General features: G+C 44.6%; 1 protein-coding gene across 2 annotated transcripts in view; it reads right to left on the bottom strand.

The window, feature by feature from the left end:
- Positions 1-4,060: 4,060 nt before the first annotated feature.
- SLC16A2 (solute carrier family 16 member 2) overlaps positions 4,061-23,874 on the bottom strand; it is a 122,960-nt gene continuing 103,146 nt past the window's right edge. Inside the window, exons 3-6 of one of the 2 annotated variants that reach the window (XM_081566920.1) lie at positions 20,804-21,254; positions 19,676-19,819; positions 8,406-8,634; positions 4,061-6,782 (exon numbers count right to left, since the gene is read on the bottom strand). In XM_081566920.1, coding sequence (XP_081423046.1) covers positions 6,562-6,782; positions 8,406-8,634; positions 19,676-19,819; positions 20,804-21,254 — 1,045 coding nt within the window. In that variant the 3' untranslated portion in view covers positions 4,061-6,561. Of the gene's footprint in view, positions 6,783-8,405; positions 8,635-19,675; positions 19,820-20,788; positions 21,255-23,874 lie in introns of both variants that reach the window. The other variant, XM_081566921.1, reaches the window with a different exon arrangement.

Here is a 23,874-nt window from a genome sequence, read left to right on the forward strand (position 1 = left end):
AATCTTGATTCCAGCTTGTGCTTCTTCCAGCCCAACATTTCTCATGATGTACTCTGCATATAAGTTAAATAAGCAGGGTGGCTATACACAGCCTTGACGTACTCCTTTTCCTATTTGGAACCAGTCTGTTGTTCCATGTCCAGTTCTAACTGTTGCTTCCTGACCTGCATACAGGTTTCTCAAGAGGCAGGTCAGGTGGTCTGGTATTCCCATCTCTTTCAGAATTTTCCACAGTTTATTGTGATCCACATGGTCAAAGGCTTTGGCATAGTCAATAAAGCAGAAAGAGATGTTTTTCTGGAACTCTCTTTCTTTTTCGATGATCCAGCAGATGTTGGCAATTTGATCTCTGGTTCCTCTGCCTTTTCTAAAACCCGCTCAAACATCTGGAAGTTCACGGTTCACGTATTGCTGAAGCCTGGCTTGGAGAATTTTAAGCATTACTTTACTAGCGTGTGAGATGAGTGCAATTGTGCGGTAGTTTGACCATTCTTTGGCATTGCCTTTCTTTGGGATTGGAATGAAAACTGACCTTTTCCAGTCCTGTGGCCACTTCTGAGTGTTCCAAATTTGCTGGCATATTGGGGAGCAAATTGAGGGGGCAGGTCTTAGAGTTAACCTGTTCCATTCCTGGTGGTCTATCCAGGTTTTACGGAGGTTTCCAAACCCTATGAAATCCTGCTAGTTCACCTGTGTGAGCCTAGGGCATCTGGTGGGTGCTCACCTTCATCTTGAGTAGGATCTGGGGACACTGTGTTTGGAGAGCAGGCCTGAGTTAAGAGCTCTGCTCAGCCAGCATGGTTGTCCCTTGGAACTCTGGGACAGCTTTTATGGGGACAGCCAACCCAGGGTTGGAGGTTGGAGAGAAGAGAGAGGGGGATAGCTGCTCTGGGTCAGAGCAGAGCGTTTTCTGGAGGTAGTTCTTGCTTCTATTCCCCTCATACCGGCAGGCCTCTTTCCTGGAATCTCTTGCATGTGAACATGCTAAGTCACTTCAGTCATGGCCAACTCTTTGCAACCCTATGGACTACAGCCTCCCAGGCTCCCCTGTCCATGGAATTTTCCAGGGAAATACTAGAGTGGATTGCCCGTTTCCTCCTCCATGCGATCTTCCTGACCCAGGGATGGAACCCACATCTCTTATGTCTCCTGAATTGACAGGCGGGTTCTTTACCACTAGCACCACCTGGGATGCCCTTAGGTCCTTGCTAGTTGCAGGTTGACCCCACCATCAGGACCTTGGGGACAGATCTGGTAGGGAGTCGCGGAGGGGGGGGGATTGTTACTGGATGGCCCAGACAGAATCACCTCCAGGCTTTTCGACCAAAGCTCAATGGGGGTGACAATGCTGCAATCCCTGGTGGTGGTGGCCCAGGCAGGGCAGTGGGAGTGGGGGACTGAGGAGGAGCTGAGGTCAGGACATGTGCAGCTGCTGTCTATCCATCTGGCTCCCCAGACAGTTGGAAGGGCCCGAAGTTCGGCCCTCCCACCTTCCTTCTCACCCGCTTCCTCTGAGAGGGAAGACTTGGTTTTCCTGGATGTGTCTGATTCCCATTTGAGTAGCAGGGGCAGATGCGTCTCAGTTGGCACGTCTCCCGGGTTCAGACCCCTCCCAGACAGGGAAATGGATGGAAAGCCACGGAGGGGGAAGAACCACCCACCACCCTGCTTAAAGTGACCCGAAGTCAGTGACAGGACCAGGAGAGCAGCCAGGGGCAGTGAGCTGCCCCCCACCCCAGCCCCATCTCCATCCTCAGGCATTCTCCAAGTGTGGAGTGGACATGGGGATCTGGCAGGAAATGGTGCCAACTAGCACCCTCATCCGCGGATCCCACGGCCCAATCCCCAGCCGTTGCGAGGGCAGTGTAGGGTGGGTGTGTGTTGGGGAAAGTAGAGTAGCGGTCGCCCCGCCCCTTTCTAGTTCCCCATCTCTGGGGCAGTAGGACAGGGGAATGAGGAGGCCCTGGGCCAGGGTTGTCGGACAGCCGAAGTCAGACCCCGTGTCAACTGGCCAGCATGAGCGCCCATGGGTTAGCTCTGTCCTTCTCTCCCTCCAGCTGGACGTGGGTTGACACTTGTTAGTCGTGAGCAATGGACTAATTTTATCTCACTCCAGCTCAGCAAGAAATCAACGCTGAGGAGAGTGTAGTTCTTCTGAGAGGTTCTGGCCAGAGGAGGCCAGTAGTAGGGCAAAAGGGAGGGGAAAATGCTGAGGCCTCCATCCTGGAAGGGGCGTGGTGGCCCCTGCCCTGCCAAAGGCTTTAAGGTCCATAGGCTCTGGGCGCTGGGGTCCAGAAGAGGAAAAGGCATCTTGGAAAGCAGGTAGTTCAAATTTCTTCTTGTGTTTCTCCTCTCTCTTTTTTCTCCACCTCTGCTCCTTTCATTCTTGAAATCCCTGTGTTCTAGCAAAGTGCCTGTCAAAGCAGGTCCCTAGAAAATATTACTGAAATGATTTGAAAACCAGGCATGGAACTTTGCTTCTGGTGACCACTAGAGAGAGCTGAAACGCAAGATTTGAAAAGCCTTCTAAAGTAAAGCCTTCTCAATGCCTGCAGAAGTTGGGTATTTAATCCCTTTTCTTAATCTTCTGGAGTCTCCTCTACGTTTCAGCTTATTAGAATTTGAACTTGCTTCAAAGGCTGTGGTTCAAACCAGCACCCACCCTATCTAAGCACCAGCTGTCAGATACCACGGTTTTGCTGGAGGCACCTGTAATTCCTGTTAGCTGGCCTGCTCTGCTGCTGTGAAGCGGCAAGGAAACTGCTGGTTGCCTCTTCAGACATGAAAAGGCCCTAGAGGAGAGCATATGCTCATAAAAATTATGGGATTCCACGGCTTTGAAATCTAATTATCCTGAGTGATCAAACACAGACTAGGGCCTTGAGGCTTCTAGAGGAGGGATCGAGGGGGCAGCAGACCTTGGGTGGGAGAGCCTGAGGCCAGGCAGCAGAACAGAGTAATTAGTCTCAGTGGGAAGAGATGAGGCTGGCAGCTTGAGGATGTCTGCACTGAGTCAGGGGAGAAACAACAATAGCCAAGAGCTGGGTGGTAAACCACCTACTTGCAAAGGAAACCAGTCCCCTCCACTCTTCTCCTGTCCAGTGTATAGTCACAGGGAGATGGGCTTTATTTGTATGTCTTGGGTTGCTGAGGCTAGAAGGGCAATAGGTGGGACCAGCTCTCCAAGGCTAAGGCTGCATGAAAGTCTGGAGTGGCTTGAGAAGAGAGAATTCCAAAAGTGTATGTCAGTTGGAAGTGAGAGTTAATTGTGAAAAAATGGGCTATGCTAAAAGTCAGATTTGGCTCAGATTTCATTTTTGCTTGGAGCTGGTCCTGCCAACACTCATTTGCAGATGGGTTCGATATATAGTTGTTGAATGAAGTGGGCAAGTTATTTCCCCCTCCTTGTGTCAGTTTCTTCATCTGTGAAATGAAAAGTTTGGACTGGACTGAAAGTCAGTGACGGGAGTTCAAAGTTTCAACCTACTCTGTCACTGATGAACTGTGTGAACCTGCTGCAGTGCCTTTTATCCAGACATTAGTGTCCCCAGTTAAATTCAATGCAGAGTATGAACAACAGAGATTCTAAGGTTATGCTTCATCATTGCTATAGATCTCTCTTCTGTGTTACCCTCAATTCCAGGCTGCTGCTTGGTTATATAACCCAACTATACTAGTCCCTTCAAGTTACCCCGTCAATAACAAGGGAGAAGAAAAGGGGCTTGCACTGGGTTATTGCCAAGGTCTTTGATAGTTTTCAACATGGCATTCTTGTAACAAGGTGGTAGCCTTGGTGGGGCCTCCACTCCAACTCAGCCACTAACCATGTTCTCATTTTGTGAAGTAAACACATTTTTACTTCAGAGCTCCCTAAAAATCCAATCCTGAATAGTTCACCCAACTTCAAACCCCTATATAGCTCCTTCTCCAATTTCTGCTCACACAGAGTATAGACCCTGGCAGAAATTTGATGTGAAATGATATCAGTTCTGAAGCTAAACTTCTGCTGTTAACCAGGGTAGGACTATTTCACCAGTGTAGGCAACATACACACCAAAGCTGGATTTTTAGATTTGTTTATTTTGTTCCAAACCTTTTGAGTATTTAAATGTCCCAGATCTCAAGCTCCCAAGTTTTGTTCATTCTCCTTGATTTAACTGTAGTGCATAAAAAGCTGCATCTTACCCTAAATATTAATACCGTGCTGCTTTCACCAACCAACATTCTCCCCAAAAGCGCACAAGCACACACATGCACATGTACATGTGTGGAAGAAGTAAACTGACACCCTGCCATGTTATATGACACCTGATAGAGCAGATTTGGGACCCGTGAATGTCTTTCCTTCATCTGGAGAGAAGTGGGTGGCAGCCTGATTCTTAAGAGCTGTCCACACTGTGAGCAACAAAAGAGGCCCTGCAGAACTGCCCTCAGGTGACTTGGTGAGGGTGGGCAGGGAAGAATGGAATCAGGAGCTTTGTTGCTCCAATATTTTCAGTGGCTTCTTCTGGGAGTTACAAAGCTCCTGGGGGCCAGCTTCTCCTGTTCCACTGCTGTTGGGATAACAGGGTAGTAATTAGGCAGGCCCCTTCCTGTTCACAGAGCCAAGAACCAATGGGTTTTCCTTTGGGGAGTTGATAAGAGCTGCACTGGGACGAATGGAGGGGGCTCCAGAGTTTGGCCTTGAATGAAGCCATCAGAGGCCAACCATGCCCCAGCTGCCTGTCTGTAACGGAAAAACTCATGGGTGGGGACCACTGTCTTCTTTGGAGCTCCTCAGGGGCAACCTAATCCTCCTGGCCCTGGGATGGCTCTGGCTCGGAGTAGCAAGTCACTGTTAGCTCTAAGTGACAGCCAAGGTGCCTGGTGAGAAGATTAGGGTAACAGGAATACAACAGAAAAAGACCTAGAATGGGAGAGACACAAAGAGGCTGAATGAAGAAAGTGGGTGAGCTCCTAATAAGGTCAGTTGTGCTAGCTGGACACAGCCTGGCTAGAAATTCTTTTCAGCAAGAGTGCCGGCCAGAGCCTACGCATAGGGGAGCACCTGGCACCTACTTCAGAGGATGAAGATGGTCCAGAGTCTATCTTTCCTGGCACCTTTAATTCCCACTAACCGAGTGGTCCAGAATGTCCAGCATGGGGGACACTTTGGGTAGTAAAGGCTGTGATGGTTTGCCCTTCCTAAAAGAAGTGTTCCAACCCTATTGCAGCTGCTGCCTCTACATTTGGGGGAATCTAGGTTGGGAATAGGATTTTCCCTCAAACAGTTCTTTTCCTGGCTTGGCCCAGGTGAAAATGTTGACCTGTCATGAATAATGAGTGATGGAAGAATTGGTCCTTCCCTAGGTCAATAATTATTGCCCCTCCCCCACCATGCCATTCCCCCTGTCATCAGTCTCCCTCTGCCTCCTGAGATGAGAGGAATTTCTTCACATTTTGACAGGTAGATATAAGGATGGGGAGCTGGGGCAGCCTGCAGGTTAATGCATTAGCCCAGAAAATCTGTAAAAATCAGTGAATGGAACTTTATAGTGTTTAAGGTCCCTTTCCTATGTGATATTCTGTTATTCCAGTCGGTGATTATAGGAGCTTGAGCCAAACGGTGAGATGTGGCTCAGCCTGAGATGAGTGGAATTGATGCTAGTGTTAGGGGTGAGTTGGGCCAAGGTGAGGGTTGATTGGCCCAAGCTCTGGGTCTCTCCTTTCTTCAAGCACCCATTAGTCTATGACAGATATGAAAAGAAATAGAGGTGAATGAGAAGGGAGAAGAGGCAGTAGAGGAATAAAAGGAGGAAGGAAAGAAGGAGGCAGACTGTTAACTAACCTTATGATGGAGAGACTATCTGCTGCTGCTGCTGCTGCTGCTGCTAAGTCACTTCAGTCGTGTCCGACTCTCTGCAACCCCATAGACAGCAGCCCATCAGGCTCCCCTGTCCCTGGGATTCTCCAGGCAAGAACACTGGAGTGGGTTGCCATTGCCTTCCCCGAGAGACTATCTATACACTTGTAAAATGATGTCACCCACACCTTTTGGGAAGCCACAGCCCTCAGAGACACTGAGGCTAAACAAGATTCCTTGTCTCATTTAACCTCTATGCCCTTTCCACCACACCTCTCAATGGTTCCTAAGGACAGATGTCAAGGAATTCCTCAGCACACAGAGGTTTAGATCTTCCCACCAGGCTCCTGGGGACACAGTAGCACCTTTGGCAGCTGCTTTTAGTGGGTGACTAACAAGCTGGGCCAGGAATTCCCATCCTTCTCCTTCCCCAAGAGTTACAAAGTTTATGGAGAGGTTCCAAAGGCCAGGGGGTGATCCCAAGCTTTCCTAGAGCCTGGAAGGAGATGACCCTGGCAAGTTTAAAGGCATACATGGGGAGAATTTGGTTAATGAGTTTGGAACACCTGGAGCTTTGACTCCAAGGGGATGGTCAGGTGGCTGAAATGCTGTGTGTGCAGGTTTGGGAACAAGTGTGCTGGTGGCAAAAATGTAAATGCCGAGCAGGGCAAGGTGAAGGGGAAGGTTTGGGGAGGAGCACACGATGGCAAATAAAGGCATTAGATTGGTTCCTCAGGGGTAGAGGAGCCTGGCAGCAGCTCTCCATTGGGGTCTGGGTCAGGGGTCAACATCTTATCCTTGCTGGAATCCCTTTGCTCTTTCTTGAACATCCTTTGATGCATCAGAGGGACGAACAAGAGGATTACTGCCCCAATGATTGGGGGTACACCGGCAAAGTAGAAGGCCACATGATAGTCCCCAAAGCAGTTGCGGAGGAGGCCTGAAAAGTTAACAGAGACAAGTCAAGTTTAGCTTTGCTCTACTATACAAAGACGTTCTCTGCTTCTTCTAGGAGCCATTAAAATGCCTATCCAGAGAATCTTGGCCTGTACTGCCTTGACTCGGCAGCCCAACTCAGTTTAAACACTCCTCGATGGAAGACACAAAACCTCTATTACAAAGGCAAGTGGCTCCTCCCTGAGCCACTGGGACTGTAGGCTCTTGAGGCAAATGCTTATTATGAAAGAAGCAAATGAAACTTCTCAAAGTTCTCCATTTTTTACTTTCATAAGCTACAGTTAACTTCTAGTCACTCCAGGGTATGGAGATAGGTATGGAGGGAGGCTATTTTAAAAGAACACCACAGAAGATGACCAAGACTTGTCTTGGTTCACAGTGATACACCTTCTCACACCCAACTTAGGCTAGAGTGTTCTTATGTAATAATTCAGCCAAGTCCTATTTTCCCTTTCTTTGAAGTGCCCATTTGCCCTAAGAGGAGGCTAGGGTTAGGGTTAGGGTTAGGATGTATGTGTATCCTTCCTTCAAGTTACAGATATGGTTGGCCCCTCTGGGTTCTTCTAGGTTGCCAGTGTGGTGAATGTGTTTAGCATGGTACACGGGGCCTTCTCTGCTCACCTCCAGAAGCTAATGTGGGATACCTCATAGGGAGGATGAGCCCATAAACAGTACTAATGAAAGGCAGGTAGGCCCTGGGGCTGCTTAGGAGGTAAGCAAAGTGGAAAGAGATATGGATTCTGGGATCCACGTTTGGAATCAGGAGTTAGGTAGAGGTTCCCCTTCCCCAGTGGACAGTGTGGCTGTTGTACAATGGCCTGAGTAGGAGCCTTTATCACTGTGATGCAGGACAACCAGTGCCCTTACAACACCTTGCACTGAATTGGTATTCAAGGAACAATCGTTGAGTTAGCCTAGTTGGCCAGCCTAAGAGACACTATCCCATGATTCAATATTTGCAATAAATCCTAAAGAGAGGAAATGATGTTCTCCTATTAGTTTTCTTTGTTTCCTATGTTCTCTAGGGTACCAACCATGCCCTCCTCAGAAGTGGAGAGAGAAATTAGGAGTGCTGAAAGATGGCAAGCCAACACTTTGCCTGTTGCCTGCTATAAGTGAGCTTCATTGGTCCAGTCTTGAGTTGTGGTCTTAATTAAATGTTTTCTACAGGCTCAGTTCAGAAGTTGGTAGAGGAGGAAGGGATGTCTCTAAGTATTAATAAAACCAGGGCCCACTTTTGTTTCTCATCCTGTTCAACTACCTTGAAAATAATTACTTGCCAGTGAAGAGAGAGAGAGAAGATTCGGGATCAATAGGATGGTCAGAAGGCCAAACCCATTATTCTCTCTACCCTCCTGGAATCAGCCATGCTGTCTACAATAAAAACTCACAGCCATGAAAAGCCCATCCCCTCAAATGAATCCATGCACATATACTGTGCTTAGTCTCTTTTATCAATAGTGGTAAGAGGTTTCATGCACTCTGATGAGACTACTAGAAGAGAGAAGAGAGAGAAAGGGACTTGAAGCAGAGGCACTTAGGAGGGCTAGATCCCAAGGAAAACAGGACTCCCCCACTCATGCTCTCCCTGCAACGTTAACCTCACCTGCAATGGGGGGTCCGGCAATCATCGGCAGGGCCATCATACCCAGGAGGTAGCCAATGGCCTGTGAGGCCTGCATTGGGCCCACCAGCTCAAATGCGATGGGGGCCATGATGGTGATGAAGAAGCCATCGCACAGGCCCAGGAAGAGGCAGACAACGATGAGGCCCCCGAAGCCCCGGCAGAGGGGAATCATCATGGACATCAGGCCCAGGAGCAAGAAGGAGATGACCTAAAGGAACAACAGCCTGAGGTCATGTTGTGCTTGCCCATCAAGCCCACATAATAAATCACATCTCCTTTCTCAGGGCCTTATTTATACAGTCTGTAAAATGGGGCAAAGTGTTAGTTGTTCAGTTGTGTCCCACTCTTTGTGACCCCCATGGACTGTAGCCCACCAGGCTCCTCTGTCCATGGAATTCTCCAGGCAAGAATACTGGAGTGGGTAGCCATTCCCTTCTCCAGGGGATCTTCCAAACCCAGGGATTGGACCCACATCTCCCACATTGCAGGCAGGAGAGAGATTCTTTACCATCTGAGCCACCAGGGAAGCCCATGAAAAATGGGGCAAGGGTATGTCAACAGGAAGCCCAGTGGACTAAATAGTTACTTAAGCTCCTTCTAAGTTGTTTAGAAGGACTTAGAATTCAAAGTTTTAAAGAGAGCCCCTATTTAACGTTGCTTCTGTCAAGATGTTTAAAAGAAAGGACATGGCCCCTGTCCTCAAGATGTCTTTTGACTAGACTCTGAGATAAAGGGAATCGCTGTTTCTGCTTTCTGATCCTGTGTTCGTCTGCCACAGGCATAAGGGTCTGGGACCAGACCATGCTGGTGTTTTCATATCCAAGTTGGTTACAGGACGAGGAAGGGGAGGAAGTGAGGATGACTTGAATAATGATTAGATGGGGGCATGAATGGAAGGCACAGCTTCCTGAAATGGGGAAGGAGCCAGTGCCCATTTTTGTGGGAGACTGCCAAAAGCAGTTTTCTAAAAGAAAACACCTTAGTATGAGGGAGACCACCAGGAGGTTCACCCAGGTTCCTTAGGTTTTAGGACGTGGGACACACCACCATCTCAGATGCTCAAGGCAGTGTGGCTCTGGGGGCTTCTGGATTTGTCTGACCACCCTACCAAGGCAACAAAGGGGGCTCTAAGGAGAGGCAAGGCACTCAGAGGAGGTCAAGGGAGCCTGAAGCCAGCCCTGGGGACACTGACTAACCACTGGGCTTTCCTTGGGCTGAGTAAAATGACTCTGAAGTAATAAAGCTGCCTTTCCAGTGGCTGGTTTTTCCCTCTCAGTAGAGAGAAGGGCCACTGGAAACACAACTGGTTTTTAAAAAATAATTACTTATTTAAGATATCTATTTATTTTTAATTGAAGGATAATTGCTTTACATTATTGTGTTGGTTTCTGGCATACATGTACATGGAATCAACCACAGGTATACAAATGTCCCCTCCCTCTTGAAACTCTCTCCCACCCCCCACCCCATCTCACCCCTTTAGATTGTCACACAGCCCCGAACTGAGTTTCCTGAGTCATACAGTAAATCCCCCCCCAGCTATCTATTTTACATATGGTACTATATATGCTTCCATGCTACTCTCTCCATCCGCTCCACCCTCTCCTTGCCATCCTCCCCATGTCTACAAGTCAGTTCTCTATGTCTGCACCTCCAATGCTGCCCTGCAAAGAGGTTCATCAGTACCATCTTTCTAGATTTTATATATATGCGTTAACATATAATATTTGTTTTTCTCTTTCTGACTTACTTCACTATAATGGGCTCTAGGTTCATCCACCTCATTAGAACCAACTCAAATGTATTCCTTTTGGGGGGCTGAGTAATAATCCATTGTTTATATGTACCACAACTTCCTTATCAATTCATCTGTCGATGGACATCTAGGTTGCTTCCATGCCTAGCTATTGTAAATAGTGTTGCAATGCACATTGGGGTACATATGTCTTTTTCAATTATGGTTTCCTCAGGGTATATGCCCAGTAGTGGGATTATTGGGTCATATGGTAGCTTTATTTCTAGTTTTTCAAGGAATCTCGATACTGTTCTTCATAGTGGCTGAACCAATTTACATTCCCACCAACAGTGCAAGAGGGTTCCCTTTTCTCCACACCCTCTCTAGCATTTATTGTTTGTAGATTCTTTGGTGATGGCCATTCTGAGAAGTGTGAGGTGATATCTCATTGTAGTTTTCATTTGCATTTCTCTAATAATGAGCAATATTGAGTATCTTTTCAAGAGTTTGTTAGCCATCTGTATGTCTTCATTGGAGAAATGTCTATTTAGGTCTTCTGCCCATTTTTTGATTGGGCTGTTTTTTTCTGGTTTTGAGCTGCATGATCTGCTTATATATTCTGGAGTTTAATCCTGTTAGCTGTTTCATTTCCAGTGATTTTCTCTCATTCTGAGGGTTGTCTTTTAATCTTATTTACTGTTTGCTTTGCTTTGCAAAAGCTTTCAAGTTTAATTAGGTTCCATTTGTTTATTTTTCTTTCTATTTCCATTACTCTAGGAGGTGGATCACAGAGGATATTGGTGTGATTTATGTCATGGAGCATACTGCCTGTGTTTTCCTCTAAGAGCCATGTAGTTCTGACATGACATTTAATTCTTTAATCCATCTTGAGTTTATTTTTGTGTATGGTGTTAGGAAGTATTCTAGTTTCATTCTTTTGCACATGGCTGTCCAGTTTTCCCAGCACCATTTATTGAAGAGGCTATCTTCTCCATTGTATATTCTTGCCTCCTTTGTCAAAGATAAGGTGCCCATAGGTATGTGAGTTTATCTCTGGGCTTTCTATCTTGTTCCATTGGTCTATATTTCTGTTTTTGTGCCAGTACAAAACTGTTATAATGATGGTAGCTTTGTAGTATAGTCTGAAGTCAATACAGTTGATTCTTCCAGCTCCATTCTTTCTCAAGATTACTTTAGATATTCAGAATCTTTTATGTTTCCCTACAAATTGTGAAATTTTTTGTTCTAGTTCTGTGAAAAATACCATTGGTAATTTGATAGGGATTACATTGAATCTGTAGACTGCTTTTGGTAGTATAGTCATTTTCACAATATTGATTCTTCCAACCCAGGAACACGGAATATCTCTCCAACTGTTTATGTCATCCTTGACTTTTTTAAATTTTTTAAATTTTAAATTAGTTTATTTATCTATTTTTTAACTTTACAATATTGTATTTGTTTTGCCATACATTGAGATGCATCTACCATGAGTGTACATGTTTTCCCCCTCCAGAACCCCCTCCCACCTCCCTCCCCATCCCATCCCTCCAGGTCATCCCGGTGCACCAGCCCCGAGCACCCTCAGTCATATAGTTTCCGGTATACAGCTCTTTTGGCTCCTTGTGTGTGTATGTGTCAGTAGCTCAGTCATGTCTGACTCTTTGCTATCCTATCGACTGTAGCCTTCCAGGCTCCTCTCTCCAAAGGATTCTCCAGGCAAGAATACTGGAGTGAGTTGCCATTTCCTTCTCTATTTGTCTCCTTAGGTAGGTTTATTCTTAGGTATTTTATTCTTCTTGGTTGCAGTGGTAAATTGGATTGATTCCTTAATTTTGCTTTCTGATTTTGCATTATTAGTGTATAGGAATGCAAATTATTTCTGTGTATTGATTTTGTATCTGGTGACTTTACTAAATTGACTTATTAGATCTAGTAGTTTTCTGATAGTATATTTAGGGTTTTCTATCTATAGTTTCACATTATCTGTGAACAGTGAGAATTTTACGTCTTCTTTTCCAATATAGATTCGTTTTATTTCTTTTTCTTCCCTGATTGCAATAGCTAGGACTTCCAAAACTATGTTGAATAATAGTGGTGAGATTGGGCACACTTGTCTTGTTCCTGATCTTATACGGAATGCTTTCAGTTTCCTACCACTGAGAATAATGTTTGCTGTGGGTTTGTTGTATATGGCCTCCTCAGATATGTAGCTGACACCATCCTCATGGTAGAAAGTGAAGAACCAAAGAGCCTATTGATGAAAGTGAAAGAGAATGAAAAAGTTGGCTTAAAACTCAACATTCAAAAAACGAAGATCATAGCATCCAGTCCCATCACTTCATGGCAAATAGATGGGGAAACAATGGAAACAGTGACAGACTTTATCTTTTTGGCTCCAAAATCACTGCAGATGGTGACTGCAGCCATGAAATTAAAATATGCTTGATCCTTGGGAGAAAAACTATGACCAACCTAGACAGCATATTAAAAAGCAGAGACATTACTTGGCTGACAAAGGTCTGTCTAGTCAAGGCTATGGTTTTTCCAGTAGTCATGTATGGATGTGACAGTTGGACTATAAAGAAAGCTGAGCACTGAAGAATTGATGCGTTTAAACTGTAGAGTTGGAGAAGACTCTTGAGAGTCCCTTGTACTGCAAGGAGATCAAACCAGTCAATCTTAAAGGAAATCAGTCCTGAATATTAATTGGAAGGACTGATGCTGAAGCTGAAGCTCCAATACTTTGGCCACCTGATGCAAAGAACTAACTCACTGAAAAATACCCTGATGCTGGGAAAGATTGACAGCAGGAGGAGAACGGGACACAAGAGGATGAGATGGTTGGATGGCATCACCAACTCGATGGACATGAGTCTGAGCAAGCTCCAGGAGTTGGTGATGGACAGGGAAGCCTGGCGTGCTGCAGTCCATGGGGTCACAAACAGTTGGACACGACTGAGTGACTGAACTGAACTGATGTTGAGGTAGGTTTCTCCTGTGTCCATTTTTAAAGAGTGTTATCATAAAGAGCCTCTTGATGAAAGGGAAAGAAGAGAGTGAAAAAGTTGGCTTAAAGCTCAACACTCAGAAAACTAAAATCATGCCATCCGGTCCCATCATTTCATGGGAAATAGATGGGGAAACAGTGGAAACAGTGGCGGACTTAATTTTTCTGGGCTCCAAAATCACTGCTGATGGTGATTGCAGCCATGAAATTAAAAGACACTTACTCCTTGGAAGGAAAGTTATGACCAACCTAGACAGCATATTAAAAAGCAGAGACATTACTTTGTCAACAAAGGTCCATCTAGTCAAGGCTATGGTTTTTCCAGTGGTCATTTATGGATATGAGAGTTGGACTATAAAGGAAGCTGGGCACAGAAGAATTGATGCTTTTGAACTGTGGTGTTGGAGAAGACTCTTGAGAGTCCCTTGAACTGCAAGGAGATCCAACCAGTCCATCCTAAAGGAGATCAGTCCTGGGTGTTCATTGGAAAGACTGACGCTGAAGCTGAAACTCCAATACTTTGGCCACCTGATGCGAAGAACTGACTCATTTGAAAAGACCCTGATGCTGGAAAAGATTGAGGGCAGGAGGAGAGGGGGATGACAGAGGATGAGATGGTTGGATGGCATCACCGACTCAATGGACATGGGTTTGGGTGGACTCCGGGAGTTGGTGGTGGACGGGGAGGACTGGCATGCTGCAGTTCATGGGGTTGCAAAGAGTCAGACATGACTGATAGACTGAACTGAACTGAACTGAATCATAAGTGGGTGCTAAATTTTGTTGAAAGCTTTTTCTGCACCTATTGAGATTATCATATGACTTTTATCTTTCAGTTTGTTAATATGGTGTATCGCATTGATTGATTTGCATATATTGATGAATCCTTGCATCACTGGGATAAACCTGACTTGACCATGGTGTATGATCTTTTTAATGTGTTGTTGGATTCTGTTTGCTAGGATTTTGTTGAGGACTTTTTCATCTATGTTCATCAATGATATTGGCCAGTAATTTTCTTTTTTGTGTGATGTCTTTATCTGGTTTTGGTATCAGGGTGATGGTGGCCTCATAGAATGAGGTTGAAAGTGTTCCTTCCTCTGTAATTTTTCAGAAGAGTTTGGAAAGAATAGGCATTAGCTCTTCTCTAAATGTTTGATAGAATTCACCTGTGAAGCCATCTGGCCCTGGGCTTTTGTTTTTGGGGAGAGTTTTGATCACAGTTTTGATTTCAGTGCTTGCAATTGGCTTCCTCATAATTTCTGTTTCCTCCTGGTTCAGTCTTGGAAGGTTGAATTTTTCCAAGAATCTGTCCATTTCTTCCAGTTTGTCCATTTTATGGGCATATAGTTCATAATACTCTCGTATGATGCTTTGTGTTTCTGTGATGTCTGTTACAACTTCTTTTTCATTTCTAATTTTGTTGGTTTGATTTGTTTCCCTTTATCTTGATGAATCTGGCTAGTGGTTTGTCAATTTTGTATATCTTCTCAAAGAACCAGCTTTTAGTTTTATTAATCTTTACTATTGTTTCCTTCATTTCTTTTTCGTTTATTTCTGCTCTAATCTTTATGATTTCTTTACTTGTACTAACTTGGGTTTTTTTGTTCTTCTTTTTCTAGTTGTTTTAGGTGTAAAGTTAGGTTGTCTATTTGATGTTTTTCTTGTTTCTTGAGGTAGGATCTTATTGCTGTAAAGTTCCCTCTTAGAACTACTTTTGCTGCATCCCATAGGTTTTGAGTCATCATGTTTGCATTGTCATTTGTTTCCAGGAATTTTTTTTATTTCCCTTTTTATTTCTTCAGTAACCTGTTGGTTATTAGAATCATATTGTTTAATCTCCATGTGTTTGTGTTTTTACTGTTTATTTTCCCCATAATTGATATCTAGTGTTAAAGCACTGTGGTCAGAAAAGATGCTTGATATGACTTCAATTTTATTAAATTTACTGAGGCTTGATTTGTAACCCAAGATGTGGTGTATCCTGGAGAATGTTTCATGTGCACTTGTAGTCTTCATTTGGATGGAATATCCTGAAATATCAATTAGGGCCACCTGGTCTAATGTGTCATTTAAGGCTTGCATTTCCTGATTAATTTTCTGTTTTGATGATCTGTCCATTGGTGTAAGTGGGGTGTTAAAGTCCCCTACTATTATTGTGTTACTGTCAGTTTCTCCTTTTATGTCTGTTAGTGTTTGCCTTATGTACTGAGGTGCTCCTATGTTGGGTGCATAAATATTTACAATTGTTATATCTGTTTGGATTGATCCCGTGGTCATTATGTAGTGCCCTGCCTTATCTCATAATATTCTTTATTTTAAGGTCTATTTTGTCTGATATGAGAATTGCTACTCTGGTTTTCTTTTGATTTCCTTGTGCATGGAATATCTTTTTCCATCCTCTCTTTGAATGTGTCTCTAGGTCTGAAGTGGGTATCTTGTAGACAGCATAAATATGGGTCTTATTTTTGTATCCATTCAGCCAGTCTGTGTCCTTTAGTTGAGCATTTAATCCATTTAATTTAAAGTAATTTTGATATATATGTTCCTATGGCATTTTCTTAACTGTTTTGAGTTTGTTTTTGTACGTCTTTTCCTTCTCTTGTGTTTCCTGCCTATAGAAGTCCCTTTAGCATTTGTTGTAAAGCTGGTTTGGTGATACTAAATTCTCTTAACTTTTGCTTGTCTATAAATCTTTTGATTTCCCATGTATTTTGAATGAGATCCTTGCCAAGTAGAATAATCTTGGTTGTAGAGTTTCCCCTTTCAATACTTTAAATATATCCTGCCATTCCCTTCTGGTCTGTAGAGTTTCTACTCAAAGATCAGCTGTTAATCATATGGGGTTTCCCTTGTATGTTACTTGCTGCTTTTCCCTTGCTGCTTTTAGTATTTATTCTTTGTGTTTAATCTTTATTAGTTTGATTAGTATGTGTCTTGGCATGTTTCTCCTTGGGTCTATCCTGTATGGGACTCTCTGTCCTTCTTGGATTTGATTGACTATTTCCTTTCCCATGTTAGGGAAGTTTTCAACTATAATCTTGTAAAAAATGTTCTCAGACCCTTGATTTTTCTCTTCTTCTGGGACCCCTATAATTTGAATGATGTGGCATTTACTATTGTCCCAGAGGTCTCTGAGACTATCTTCAATTCTTTTCATTCTTTTTCCTTTATTCTGCTCTTCAGCAGTTATTTCCATCATTCTATCTTCCATGTCACTATCCATTCTTCTGCCTCAGTTATTCTGCTATTGATTCCTTCTAGAGTATTTTTAATTTCAGTAATTGTGTTGTTCATCTCTGTTTATTCTTTATTTCTTCTAGGTCCTTGTTAAATGTGTTACTTGAGTCTTTCATTTTCTCCATTCTATTTTCAAGGTTTTGAATCATCTTTATTATTATTTCTCTGAATTCTTTTTCAGGTAGTTTGCCTATTTCCTTTTTGTTTATATGGTCTTGTGAGTTTTTATGTTGTTCCTTCATTTACACAATATTTCTCTGTCTTTTCATTTTTTTTCCAACTTACTGTGTTTGAGTTCTTCTTTTCCCAGGCTTTGGAGTCATATTACTTCTCCCTTTAGTTTTCTGCCCACAACTGGCCTTTTGATTAAGGTCACCTGCAATGTGCATCTGTGAGCCAGACTGAAGACCTGGCTCCACCCACTGTAGCCAGCAGAGGCAAGTTGTCCCAGAGTCAGGGCTAAGACCTGATCTGTTAACCAAGGCTTCAACAGGATCCAGGATTTTCAAATAGTGCCCACTGGCAGGCTGACTTACCCAGGAATGGTAAGTCACCACATGGTAAGTGTAAATGTCACCACATCACCAGATGAACGGCAGATAGGAGGGTCAAGGCTATTTCAAGCCCTAAAGATTTTCTGTGTTGTTTCTGGTAGTGTGTTTGATAGGCTGATTGGTTGGTTTTTGGAGAGGATAAGAAATGTCCTGGTCATGCCATCTGAGGAAAACTCTTATTTGAGGAACTTTTGAACTTTGCCTAGGCTGTTTTGGGATAGATATGCAGAATCTAGGAATATAGCCCATTTCCTCTTCTAAGAGATTCATGTGCAACTGTAAGATAAAACCAGACCCTACCTATCAACCAAGTCATAACGGTATGCCAATTAAGGAGTTAATACCATTAAATACTACAAAGTACCCCGTTAACTGGTTATATTTACTATCTATTGTATCTAGCTGCCTCTTAATATCCTCCATGAGGCTTTGCCAAGGTTTGGAAGTTAAAAATCCCTCTCGGAACCAAGAAACAGGTTTCAAGATTTGATCCAAAGTGAGGTTGTTCTGCAAGTTGTCACTATTTCCTTTCCAACAGACTGTCCAGGGGCTTTACACCAGACACATGTGCCTCTCTGTCAGTAGTAGGAACCAGAAGGTCTAGTGGATGACTTTTCTGAACCTGAAGCTGTGTACACTCCTTTCCTCTCCCAGACCTGTACTCCTGCTCTGACCCAGGGAGAAAGGGAGGCAAATTCTTGCGATCAAGAAGATCACAAGAGTAGCTCAAGAAGAAGTTCATTCATTGTTTCGTGCTCTCAGCCTAAGACACTTACCAGCACAATGTGTTTGAACAAATCACTTTCCCTCCCTGGGCCTCAGTTCCTCAGTTTATAAAATGAGGAATTTGGGACTATGAGTTGATGAAGATATGTTTCATCTTTAAAGTTCAAAGAATATTTTATTTTTTTGTAAGTGGTAAAACTGGGTCAACTAAGAGTGGGGAAAGGGAGAGAATGTTGGATAGGTAGGGGAAATGGACATCAGAAGCACTGAGCCATAAGCCTAGTACTGCTTCTGACTGGTTATTGCCTCTTCCCCCCCTTGGAACTCACTCTTGGAACAATAGAAAACAAGAGCTGCTTGGGCCCTACCTCTCTCCTAGGGAATATGTTGAGAAATTAGCTATATGGGGGCAAAGGCTGCTTCCATTCCTCAAGATAAAGCCCTGGCTCAATGCTAACTTACCCTGATTTCCAGTACCCTTTGGCCACAGTGGGGACATGTGGAAGAAGCTGGGAAAGCCACACATAGTCCTATACAAAAAGCCACCCAGGTAAGGTCTTGCTGATATTGGCACAGGAAATTAAATTTTCATAATTGGTTTATCTCAATCACAGGCTTTTGGTTTGACCTTGGTCAAGTCACTTATGTCTGGGACTTGGTTCTGCCATCCATCACTTAGGGAGAAGCAGAATATGAAAAGAATGATACATAGGAGTTCAGCTCTGCCATGACTATCTGAGTCTTTTCCTCAGTTTTTCCATCACTGTAATGAGAGGTTGGACTGGATGGACCATAATGGTGCCCCTAAGCTCTGACAAAGCAGACTCACCAGCTCTTGCAAATCTAACACAAAGTTAAAAACAATACGAGACCTTATTCATATCCTCATCCAAGATATCTGAGGGTATTTAGGAAAACACTTGTGGCTATCAGAAGACAGAGAAATTCCTGCTGTGTGTAGTCAGGGCCCCTTGGAAGTGCTTTCAGGACATCTCCAGTAGAGTCAGAACTCAACCACCTTCCTAATGGATTCCTTATGACCCACATGTTATCTGGGGCTGCTGTTACTCCTCCATAGGGTTCCACGCTTGGGTACCTTCTAGTACACTTGCTACCGCTGCTGTAGCAAAAAGCATGAGCCAGATCAGAAAGACAATATTGTTATCCAGTAGATAAATACAGACAGCTTGAGCAGTAGTCTGTATTCAAGCCAGACCAGAGCCTAGTGCACACAGAAAGTGGTCTCTCAAGCATGGATACTGTCCACAATATGAGGCTACCTGTGTCACTTTGAGAAGAAATGTAAGTTTGCATAGTTAAAACATTTTTTACTTCTCAAAGCCTGGTCACATCTTTATTTTCTTTTGATCCTCACCTGTGAGGTGAGATAGGAAGGAAAGAATTATTCTCACTGTACAGAAGAGGAAAGTGAGGCCTGGAGAGGGCAAGTGAGGTCTGGCCTCTTCTGGCACTTTTTTTGTGTCCCTCAAGAGGATGGCATTTGAGAGCCAGTGTTTGGTGCCAAGTAGTTCTTGAGGTATAAGAAGTGATGCACTTGGGCCTAGAGGAGAGAGACATTGGGCCACAGAGTACTACAGATGCCTAAGACCCTCCAAGAGAGTATAAGGTACCAATGAGTTCAGTCCTCAGGGCAGGCAGCATCTAATTCCTGGCTTCAGTTTCCCTCTTTCAGATGGTAGAACTTCTATAAATAAATATTTTCTTTGAAAGTGTTCTTAGAGTTTCCATTTATAGTGGCTGCTCTCACTAGATCCTTATTCCATCTTGAGGAAGGAGCAGAACAGGGATGATGATCTTCACTTGAAACCTAGGGAAACTGAGGCTTTGAGACTCTGATTGACTTCCCATGTTACATAGCAAGCTGTGTCAGATATACCCTACCATTATATCCCAAAGGCTGGAGATAACCTAGCATCATGTGGCAGGCTGTTCTGTCCACAGTAGACAGGGTGGTCACACTCACCTGCAAGTAGATCTTCTTAAGTCCAGGAATGGAGTCACTGACACGGCCTGACACAAGGCGCCCAAGGCCTGAGGTAGCCCCAATACACACCAACAGCACCCAGGTCTGCTTGATTTCCAAGAATTCCTCTTCCACATACTTCATCTGAAAAGCATAACACCAGGCCCCCAGGATAAGAGGAAGAAAAGGATCTGACTGGTTAATTGTTGGCATACCCAGAATCCTCTACTGCTTACTTCCCTGGAACATAACAATAGTACTTTCTCCTGCAGCCCCCTCCCCTGTAGCCTTAGCTCCAGAACCAGCTCTCTTGTTGTTTCTAACAGCTTAAAAGGCTGCATATCCCTTGGCTTTCTTGATTTTAGGCTTCTGAGCAACAGCTGAGGACAGTGGGTGTCTCTAAGCCTCTTCCAAGCCTTGGCAGGACAGAATACAGCTTTAACAACTGAAAAAAATCTAGGAGTTCCTTTATTGTCTCCCCATTCCCTGACCTGGAACTGACAGCCTAGGGCAACAACAGTTCACCAAGGGAGAAGGATCCATCAACTTCCAGCTAACACTCCAAAACTATGTTTTAAGAAACACAATGTCTGGAAGATAACAGCTGGAAACAACCAACATTTCTGTGATCATGTAAGTTGAGTAGATGCTGGTTAAACAAAGCTGAATAGAGTTTTTTACTGTATTTTGGGATCTTTTGTTACCTTTATAAGATTGCTACACATTATGAAGATAGATAGATCTAGTATACATTATTTCCTAAAAAAATTACTTGACTACAAAGACCAGCATTCCTTAAGACACTCTCTTAGAAAACCCTATTGTTGGTTCATCTAGGGGCAGTCTCCTGTATCTCAGTGATGCTTATCTTCTCTTGAGCATCCATCTAGATTTATCAGTAGGGGAAACCATAGGCATAGGCCTTTCTCTAAGGAACTTCCCCCATTTCCCACTGAGGTCTTCCCTTAGCCTGTGCTGTTTCCTACTCTCCAAATACCTCTTTTATCTTTTTCCAAAGATCCTAGCTCTGCTCTTTCAATGTCCTCTGCTCCTACCCTCTGAACTTCAGGCAGATTACAGGCAGCTTCTTGGGGTCAGGTAGGGTAGACCCACCCTGGTATTTCTCACCAGGTGTACATAGGGAACGAAGTAGCCAAGGGCAGCAGCAGCGATCCCGAAGGCCCAGATGCGGTAGGTACGTTGGCGGAACACTCGCATGTTGAAGTACTTCCTGAGCTGAGCCAGAAAGCGTTGGCACAGGGTGTGGACACCCCTCTTGCTTGGGGTGTCTTGCGAGCTCGGCAGGAGGGGTCGGTAGGTGAGTGAAAGCAGCGTAAGAATAAACATAAAGGTACTCAGCACCTGGAAGGTTTGAGCGAGCTTGATCTTAGCCCCCAGTGTTTTGATGAGGAGGGGGAAGGATATGGAGAAGATGCTACTCCCAGCAGATACCACACCATTGGCCAGACCCAGACGGCGTTGGAAGTAATGGCCCAGGATGACGAGAGATGGCTGAAAGGCGAAGGAACAGCCACAACCAAAGAGAATCCCATAGGTGAAGTAACGCAGGCTTAGTGAGCTGTGGGAGAGACACCAAGAGCTATTCTCAGAAGCCTGACCAGCAATTCACCTGCCCTTCTCCACCCCCCCCCCAAGATCTATATCCCCCACCCTTAACCCACAGCCCCAGTTACTGCTGACCCTCAGAATAGACAAGAAATAGGACCTTCAGATCCCCATTTTATAGATAGGGAGACAGAGTTTCAGAGAAGTAATTTACCCAAGGTAGCATAACTGGGGGCTTCCCTGGTAGCTCAGCTGGTAAAGAATCCACCTGCAATGCAGGAGACCCTGGTTCGATTCCTGGGTTGGGAAGATCCCCTGGAGAAGGGATAGGCTACCCACTCCAGTATTCTTGGGCTTCTCTGGTGGCTCAGATGGTAAAGAATCTGCTTGCAGTGTGGGAGACCTGGATTTGATCCTTGGGTTGGGAAGATCCCCTGGAGGAGGGCATGGCAACCTACTCCAGTATTCTTGCCTGGAGAATTCCCATGGACAGAGGGGCCTGGTGGGCTACAGTCCATGGGGTCGCATAGAGTCGGACACGACTGAGAGACTAAGCACAGCACAGCACAGCATAACTGGGGATGAGCAAAGCTTGGACTTGTCTCTAGGCCTGTGTGACTCTAGTTTGAATCATAGGGCCCCATCAGTACTGTTCAAAAGAAAGCCACAACTATCCTATGCAAAGTCTAGATGAGGGGCTACAAGGAGTAAATTAGTGGCTTAGAGAGAACAGTTTCACTTACTGCTCATCTAGACACCATGGGTAGGGTGGTAACCAAAGCTTTATCCCAGGTAACAAGAAAATTCTGTAAGGAGCCAAGATTCTGGATGTTTGAGACCCTCCATGGTACTCTTCAGTGAGTTTCTCCATGCTCAGGGCCCTTAATATTTCGGAGAGTGGTTGGTGGTATCCTCAGAGATACTCCTTCCCCAACCACACCCATGGTCTGGATATCTCAAGACCCTTTACTCCAGGCCCTAGATAATCTCCATAGGGATCCTAAGATAAGGAGTTCCTTTAACTTCTGAAGCCTGGCTCCTGTTCCTGGACATTATATAGACTAGTTTCCCAGAGTAGCTTGGCTACTTGGTGGGAAATGGGGCCTCAAAGAAGTTATTGGCCTGGCCAAGTAGGACAAGTTCTGGCTAAAACTCTTAGGCTCTGTTTTGGCCATAAGCTTCTATAGCAGAAGGCAAAGAATCAGAAAGGAAAAGGCTATGGGAAGGTCAGCTTGGCTGGCCATCTGCCATCAGATGATACTGGCATAAACTGGTAAAATAATTTGTTTTCTTTTTGATGCCTCCACATATTTTGCAATACTTTTTACCTGGCCACTTAATAACTTAGTGCTTTCCATTGTCAGGCAGTCCCTCTTCATAAATAGGCCTAGTCCTCATACTAAAGGACTGGACCTATGGCACAGAGATGAAGTGGTGCTAGCCCTCATGATTCCAAGACAGTCACCATCATCATTGCTTTCCATCTGTTTGCATTCATTGGGTATGAGCAAGGCCTTTGATTTCAAAAGGGTTGCCTCTACTTAGAACACATAGCTAAGCCAATTGCTCCTCTTCTGTCAAATTCCTTGGGGCTTCCTTTCATTAGAATCTAGGTACCCTTTGGGATTGACCCAAGCTGGGGGCCTTGCTAAGGGAAATGCATTATGAAGGTCTGAAGGAGACACTCAGGGAGGGGGCCAGTGGGAGTAAAGCATGGGATTTTGTTCAGGGAGCTGTGTAGTGGATCTATTTCTACCTGGGCCCTGAGGCAGGAGGCCCCTGAGTAGGCTTGCCAAAACCCTGCCCAAACTTTGCCCCATCTCACATCATCCAAAGGAACTCAGAACCCTGATTTAGACACAACAGGAGAGATGACTTGGAGTTCTAGCCATAAACAGAACCATATTCCACTGGATGTGAAGCCATCCAAAAAGTTTCTTGGCTCTAAAGATGTTCTTACAGAAAGGGCAAAGGGAGTGGGGGAGGAGCTTAAGGGCTGGGGAACAGAACGCCTACTCCAATGTGCCTAAAGAAGAATGCCAGGAGAAAGCACATATGAGCTCTTTCCCCTCTTGTAACTGAGCTCATGTGGATTGGAAAGAAAATGGGATCCGTATGTCGCTAATTTGTTTACACTTTGCTCTGCTTGGCCTTAAAAATAGGCGCTGCTGAGTAGTGCTGAGACTGGAGCTGCTTCTGAGGCCTAATTCATTCCCACAAGAAGCCAGGCACCAGCCTACTGAGGGCAAATGAGGCCGGCCACCAGAGGGGTCCTGAAAAGATTTGGAGCTGCAGCCCTGGGAGGGCTGAGCAGATTACAGACAGGATGTGGTTTTCCCTGCCTCTGTTCCAATTGGATAGAACCAAGCCAAGAAACTATTGCAGGCCAGACCCAAGCTCTGCTGGAGGGTAGACTGGGCAGTCAGAAATGCTCAAGTCATAAAGCGGGCTCAATCTCACAGGGCCCAGTTGTGACAGAACACGATTATCATTCTCTGCTGTGAGTGGATCCTTAGGCCTAGAGTGCATAACCATGGTCCTTCTCTGGGAAGCCAAGCTCAGAAAACAAGTCTCTGACAAGTTAACCATGTCTCCAGGCCAGCATTCTCCTACACCAGGAGATTGGAAGTAGG

This window comes from Giraffa tippelskirchi, chromosome X (assembly GCF_054371585.1).
Source record: "Giraffa tippelskirchi isolate mGirTip1 chromosome X, T2T-mGirTip1v1.2.pri, whole genome shotgun sequence".
NCBI classification, from domain to species: domain Eukaryota; kingdom Metazoa; phylum Chordata; class Mammalia; order Artiodactyla; family Giraffidae; genus Giraffa; species Giraffa tippelskirchi.